The following is a 7,517-nucleotide window of genomic DNA, read 5'->3' as shown; positions in this document are numbered from 1 at the left end:
ACTGCTTTCATTTAAAAGCTCTTCCTCCAGCACCTCCCAAAAATCAATCTTTATAAGAGCCATCTCCTGGTTTGAGTTTGTTTTAGATCATTGAAGCATGACAAAATGTTACAAAATTTAGCAATACACAACAGCAGGGCTGATCACTGCAGGATTCACAAAAATGTAGTGATTTATTTGTATGAGTAGAAAGCCAAGGAAATGTATCATCCTTCTAACGTGCCTATCCTCTGGGCTCTTAAGGTGTCACCATAACTGCCTACCTAGGGAATATATTTTCTCCTCATGCGGTTTGCACTATTTTTTTTTATAAATATATTATTACACCACATTTACCTCAGATCTTTGTGTGGCTTCCCCTTCTAGGAATTTCATAAATAAATTAGTACAATATTGTTTACATGAATCACCGAAAAGGAGGCTGAGATCCTAACTATAGGGACTATAGCTGCAATTTTATCCAGCTAATGGCTTTGTATAATTATTAAATAAAATTTGTGATGTGTTTTGGGTTCCACTTGGGTGAAAGGCTCTATAAAAATGTGAAATCATTATCAATCCACACAGTCTGGAGTCTTACAATCTTCAAGAAAACTTCATTGCATTGAAATTATTAAGGCACGAGACAGGAACTTCTCCCAGACTGTCAATTTTCTGCATTTTAAGAACCTCCAGTCTATCTTTGTTGTGACTTTGTTGAAAATGAGAGCCCAAAGTCAACCCCCGTCCGCCTCTGTCCTGGCGGCTCTGCAAGAAGCTTGTTTTTCATCACATTATTTAATAGTTCCACAAACAGAATTAATGTGGTTTCACATCCCTGGGTGTACTTACTCATTTTATCCTTTATATTAACCCCACAAGCTAAGGAGCTCTTCTTTTGGCACAATTTGTCCTTCTATCCAATTGTATCATCAGTGATTATTCCTGTGTCTGATCTATAAGGTTATTCAAGATAAACGGGGATAAAACCCTATTTCTCTCTAGGATCCTAAATCACTACTTTGCATGGATCACTTGATTGGGGGCCTGCATGTCTCCTCTAACGCTAGATTCAGGTTAGCATGATCTGGCTGGCGTGTTGCCCTTCCCAGCGTCTCGCATCCCAGCCAGAGAGAAGGGGACAACTCCCTGCTGCAGTGCTTGCTCCAGCTATCCGTAGGAGCGGAGTCTGCCCTTGTCTGAGAGCCGAGTCACATGGGGAAGACTGGGAGGGGGTGTGTTTGCAGCTCTGCTACTCCTGAGACGTTGTGGGTAGGAGGCTGAGCAGGCGTCTCAGCTGCAGTAGCAGCCGGGAAGCTGTCCCCTCCCGCCTCCCTCACACACTTGTTATTCCCCGCACCAACTTTGGCGGGTGTGTGTGTGGTTTAGAGGATTTCCTATTGCTCTAGCAACAGGAATAATGCACCTGACTCCGGCGGGGGGAAGCGACCGGTCGGGCCAGCGGAGCGAGGCGCGGATGCGAAAGAAATAAAGGAGACGAGAGCGAAGAGGAGGCATCCGGCAGCGCTGGTGGAGGAGCGCAGAGCAGTGTGTGAGCGGCGAGGGGCCCCCGGCTGAGCCGTAGGACTGCAAACAAACCCCTCACGATGCGGAATTAGAAGCGATCCCCGTGTCATTGCACTGGGCTGTGAGGAGGTGTCTGGGGAGCACCCGGCGCTCGGATCCTCCGGCTGCGGAGAGACCAGGAGCTCTCGGCTGAGAAGAAGGGGGGAGCAGCGGAGAATGGGGCAGCGGCCGCTGCCCCCGAGGGCGAGCAGCAGGTGCCAGAGGCAGCAGGAGCGGCCTCTCCCCCAGGGGAGCAGGAGACGCGGGGGCCTAGGGGCGTCTGGGGCCAGGCTGCTGCCGCTGCTCGTGCCCCTGTGGCTGTGCGCGGCGGGGGGTTGCTCAGCCCAGCTCTACAACCTGAGCCTGGCGGTGGATGAGGGGCTCCCGGCGGACACGCTGGTCGGGGACATCCGGGCCGGGCTGCCCCCGGGCGACGGGCAGCCGGGCGGCTTCTTCTTGTCGGAGGGGAGCGGCGAGTCGGCGGTGCTGGCGGATTTCCACGTGCAGCCGGACACCGGCATCATCCGCACGGCGCGGCGGCTGGACCGGGAGCGGCGGGCGCGCTACAGCTTCGTGGCGGCCACGCTGCGCGGGGAGATGGTGCAGGTGGAGATCGCGGTCACCGACGTGAACGACCATCCGCCCCGCTTCCCGCGGGACTCGCTGCGGCTCAACGTCTCCGAGCTCAGCCCGCCCGGCACCGCCTTCCGCCTCCCGGGCGCCAGGGACCCCGACGCCGGCAGCTTCGGCACCCAGGGCTACACGCTGCTGGCCGAGGGGCAGGAGGAGGCGCCGCCGCTCTTCCAGCTGCGCTACGGCTCCCCCCCGGAGCCGCTGGACCTGGTGCTGCTGCGGCGGCTGGACCGGGAGCGGGCGGACTCGCACCGGCTGGTGATCGAGGCCTGGGACGGGGGCAGCCCGCGGCTGAGCGGCCGCCTGCAGGTGGAGATCCGGGTGCTGGACGAGAACGACAACGCGCCCGCCTTCAGCCAGAGCGAGTACCGGGCCCGCGTGCGGGAGGACGCGGCGCCGGGCACCGCCGTCTGCCGCCTGCAGGCCACCGACCCGGACCTGGGTGCCAACGGCGAGGTGCGTTACTTCATCAACCGCCGCCAGAGCGACCCCGCCGCCTACTTCGCCGTGGAGGAGCGGACCGGGCTGCTGCGCGTCAACCGCCCGCTGGACCGCGAGGCCCGCGCCCTGCACCGCGTCATCGTGCAGGCGCGGGACGGCGGCGCCGAGCCCGAGGTGGGCAGCGCGCTGGTCTCCATCGCCGTGCTGGACGTGAACGACAACAGCCCGGCCATCCGCGTGCTCTACCTGACCGAGGGCGGCGGCGCCCGGCTCTCCGAGGCCGCGCGGCCGGGGGACTACGTGGCGCGCGTCTCCGTCTCGGACCCCGACGAGGCCGGGGACGAGCTCGGCCTGACCCTGCAGGGCGGGGACGGCACCTTCGCCCTGCGGCCCGGCGGCGCCGCCGGCCTTTATTTCCTGTGCGTGGAGGGGCCCCTGGACCGCGAGAGCCGGGACCTGTACGAGCTGCGCCTGGCGGCCACCGACGCCGGCTCCCCGCCGCTCTCCGCCCACGAGACGCTGCTGCTCCGCATCGCTGACATCAACGACCAGCCGCCCGCCTTCCCCCAGCCCCGCTACCGCGCCGCCGTCTCCGAGGCCGCCTCTCCCGGCACCACGGTGCTGCGGCTCAGCGCCTCGGACGCCGATGAGCCCGGCTCCCCCAACGCCCAGGTGCGCTACGCCCTGGAGGCGGCGCCGGGCCCCGCGGGGGAGCCCTCGGCCGTCGAGCTCTTCCACATCGACCCGCTGAGCGGCGTGATCAGCACCCGGCGCGGCCTGGACCGCGAGCGGGAGGCGGCGCTGGAGCTGCGGGTGGTGGCGCGGGACCTGGGGGAGCCGCCGCTCTCCGCCTCCTGCCTGGTGAGCGTCCGGGTGGAGGACGCCAACGACAACGAGCCCGTCTTCGAGCAGCAGGTCTACAACGCCAGCCTGGCCGAGCACGCGGGGCCCGGGCACTGCCTGCTGCAGGTAACTGGGCTGGGCACCGCGGGTGGGGGGAGTGACCCGCCGGGCAGCCCTGCTGGGCCGGGAGCAAGAGGGGAGTCTCGGGGCTCCTTAAGCATCTTCTCCCGAGACACCTGGGTTTGTTCTCCCGCTGTGCTCCGGCCTGTAGCAGCCCCCTCCCTGTGTAGGGACAGGGAGCATCCCTGCTGGGGATGCATGGGGGCAGCAAGCCGCCTTGGCAGGGTGTGCATCGGGCTGACATTATGGCTGATGTGTTAAACCTCATCTGTTGTGATCCCAAGGCAAGGCTGCCAGAGAGTATCTGAACTCCTATACTGTCAGCTTAACTGTTGTCACTCCCCAATCGCAACATCCCCCTCCATGGGCTTCTGGTTTCAAAACATTGCACTGGCATTGATTGTAAGGCATAACAATTCTCTTCCTGCTTCTCTCGTTAGTTAGTTGTAAGAAGGAAGCCAAAGAAATAATTTCCTTTTTGCAAACACTGTCACATTTTTAAAACTGGTAGGTCATGTTGCTGATTTGGGGGAAACCAAGGAAATTCACACACCCCTTCCAAAATCCTCCCTTCCTGGGCCTCTCTGGAAAACTTCTACAGATTATTATGCAGAAATCATAGAAAAGAGGCATCTGCAGCATGGTACACCCCTTTGCCACGTACCATTGAAGATATGCTGTAGAGTTATGGAGTGTCTGTTATCCTCAACCAGGCATGGATTCCGTAGTAGAGTTAAACCCTTACAATCAATATTAACTTCACTATGTATCTGCTTTTTCTTTTATGCAAAGGGGTTTCTGGAGGAATGGACTAGTTGCAGAGATCCAAGGCAGCACAATTTTATTGAAGTTGGTCTTCTGTGGAGCCAAAGAAAGGCACAAGGATCTCTTGAGGCTGTACAGCAGGCTGTGGGTTTTGCGATTCCATATGAGTGAGGCAAACTTTGGTTCTCAGAAGAACAATAGTTTTTTGGGCTCCTTGTGGTTTCTCTGGGGGAAAAGTCTTTCTGGTCCCAAACTGTTCTTCTAAACATTCCACAGACCCAGGGGATACATATTGTTCTTTCTCTTTCATAGTATCCTCTGGGCTTTGCATTACCATTTGCTACATATGGTGTAATAGAACAGAACCACTTTTTGACAGAGTCATGGCTTCAAGATGTTTGTGTAGTTCTGGTTCTGTTGGTACAAGATGAACAAACTGAAAGTGGGGGAATGAGTTATTTTTGCACAAATCTTAGTGTTTATTTTGTACTTCAGTGTGGCTGCTTTAGAAATTAAAATTATAATTGTATTATTAGTTGCCCTACTCAGGATTGCCTGCTTGGGTGGTCTTGGTGAGCTAGTTTTACGGAGGCTGGTGTAACATAGAGTTGGCTAGTTTTTCAACATGGATACAGTAAAATATGTTCCAACATTAAGACCTGAACCTGCAAACACTTATTCAGGTGAATAACTCCTTACATGGTTTCAGTAGGGCTGCTCACATGAGTAAAATAACTCATATCTGTAAGTGTCTATAGGATCTAGCCCATAGGATGCAACTAAAAAACAAACCAACCACCAAACCCTCAAAAAATACAGAATAAACTGCTGATAGTGATTTTGACCCTAACTGGAGCCATAGCAGGTAAAGAAAACAGGAAGGGAAGCTCACAGTAAGTATACTTTTCCTTAGCTTCATGTGTTGCAACCAGGGTTTATTCACACCATATTTCTGCTAGTGGAATCTTTTTGTTCCAAAGCGTTGTGGGGTTTTTCCTAGTGTTTGGTCTCTTTACCATGGAGATATGCTTCCAATTAAATCCTAGTTGTAGCATATGGATCACATGAATGGTAGATTTTCTCATGTGTGCTTTCTGTCAGCAAAGTGATGAATTATTTTGTATCTGGTCTTTATAGCTTTAATTGTGTTCATCTTAATATGAACTACATCTTTTGCAAAAAATTACAGGAATGTATTATTTGTCTTCAGTAGTGCCCACAATGTGTTAAGCACTGCAATTAATTGATGCATTTTGTTTTTTATAGATGGTGAGTGAATAGCAAGGGCAATTGGTTGGCATTCAACACATAACTGACTTGAAACTAGATTTGTTCTCCGGTGCTCTTCATTTCAACTCCTCCATAGTTATGCTGCTTGGCTTCTGCTCTGCTGTGATGCCACCAAATACATCATTTTACTACATCACCTGCACCATTTTGAGCCCCTATTCAATGATAAGAGCTAGCCCCAATAGGGCTGAGCTAAACGATGTATTTATTGTATTGGGTTTTGTGAAGTGTTTTTTAAAAGATTTAATTTGTATCTCTTGGCATATAAAAACTCTTCGAAACTAGGGCTAGATAATAAACCCAGAGTCCCTATGAGCTGGTTCTAATGGTAGTTATTCCTGAAAGATGGATTCTGAAGCTTTGCTGCAGGGAAGGAGCCAGACAGCATGACTCTGAGGGAACTGAAATGAAGGAAAAAGGAATAGTCAGCTTTGTAATATGATCATAAAAGTTTATCTGCCAATGAACAAGGTCAGTTCACTGACCCTTTGCCATGATGATTAATGCTAATTATTTTTTTTGAAAGATGTTTTACTTGCCCGTCAAACTACTACTCCTCTACAAGTGTGGTTGAGTAGAATTTTGCAAGGCTGTTATTTTCAAAATATCCATGTCACCATTGGTTTTTGGGAGTTTTGGCTTATAAAAATTATTGGGTTTAAAATGTAGTTAGTGTTTTAAACGATTAGCTCATATTAGCACTCAAGTGTGCTGCAATCAACTCTTTATTGAAGATAGTAATCTTTAAAACCAAAAACTTCTTCCATTTAAACTCCCTCTGGTTACAGGTCACATGCTATGTTTCCTGCTGGCTTCATGTTTTGAGAAGCAAATAGAAAAGCTGGCAAAACCATCTGAGGAGTTTATCTGCTGCTAGTCGGATACTTCAGCCTCATTAGGGTTCCCAAGTGGTAGCAATAGTGAGGAGGATTGCAGCCAGCAGTCCATGGTGCTGAAGGAAAGTTGTTTTTTCAATTGATGTGGCCTCAATCTACAGTAGGAACTGATTATTCCTGACGTAAGATTGATTTAGTCATGTATATATTACCATCCTCAAGGAGGAGTGGAGACCAAAAGAAATGTAATATACATACACTTATTTAAAAAGAAAAACGGTTTAAATATACTAGTGGAGAATGAGGGTTTTCCAGCAGATCGTGCAAATGTCGAATTCACAGTATATGTTGACTGTCACTGCACTGTTGTAACTATGAGCAGAGTTTGAAAAAATGGCCATATACCTATCAGCTGGAGGACTAAACCTATTTGCCAGAGGTACACACAAAAGATAACATCAAAGTGCCAGGGGAATGCCCCGCTAAAGTTCAGACACTTCCAGCTTCTAGGAATGGGGAGGGTGCTGGGATTTCTACATGGGTGTTGACTCTGGATTCTAGTTGAGGGCTGCATTTTTCTCATCACTTTGCATATGTCTAATCAATTGTGAAGCTTCAAGCCAATGGCTTGGACAATTGGATGGGTGAAAAAGCCTTTTTTTCTCTCTTTCCCACCCCTCCAGAGCATCCTGGCTGTTTTGTGGTAACTGCTCTCCCACAGGTTTCCAGCTGCAATTATTGGTGGGGAGGGGGAAAGTCTCTATTTTTCCACCCCTCCTCTAGCCATTTTCTTGGGGCCTATAAGCCCAGTATCTGACTTTGTTACTGTTCATAACTTTAACAAGAACCTGCATGAAACTGACATCATTATTGACTGTGTCATTGTTGCTTTCATGGTTCTGAATAGAACCTTGAAAAGTGAAGAATTTTGTTAATTTCGCTTTGCTGCTGCTTGGCAAACTTATTAGCAGCAGAAATGGACTGAAGCTATCTGCATAATAAGGCTATCTGCATTGGTTTACCTTTGGTTCACAACTGTAGGAG

The 7,517-nt window shown here is 51.2% G+C and overlaps 1 protein-coding gene across 2 annotated transcripts in view; it reads left to right on the top strand.

Moving 5' to 3' along the window:
- The first annotated feature begins 1,124 nt into the window (after positions 1–1,124).
- DCHS2 (dachsous cadherin-related 2) overlaps positions 1,125–7,517 on the top strand; it is a 224,145-nt gene continuing 217,752 nt past the window's right edge. For both annotated transcript variants that reach the window (XM_005299347.4, XM_065596475.1), the window contains exon 1: positions 1,125–3,588. In XM_005299347.4, coding sequence (XP_005299404.2) covers positions 1,723–3,588 — 1,866 coding nt within the window. In that variant the 5' untranslated portion in view covers positions 1,125–1,722. The remainder of the gene's footprint in view (positions 3,589–7,517) is intronic.

This window comes from Chrysemys picta, chromosome 5, assembly GCF_011386835.1.
Source record: "Chrysemys picta bellii isolate R12L10 chromosome 5, ASM1138683v2, whole genome shotgun sequence".
In the NCBI taxonomy this organism is placed as follows: Eukaryota; Metazoa; Chordata; order Testudines; family Emydidae; genus Chrysemys; species Chrysemys picta.
Note: the sequence above shows the minus strand (reverse complement) of the source record. Positions and strands in the feature narration are given on the sequence as shown.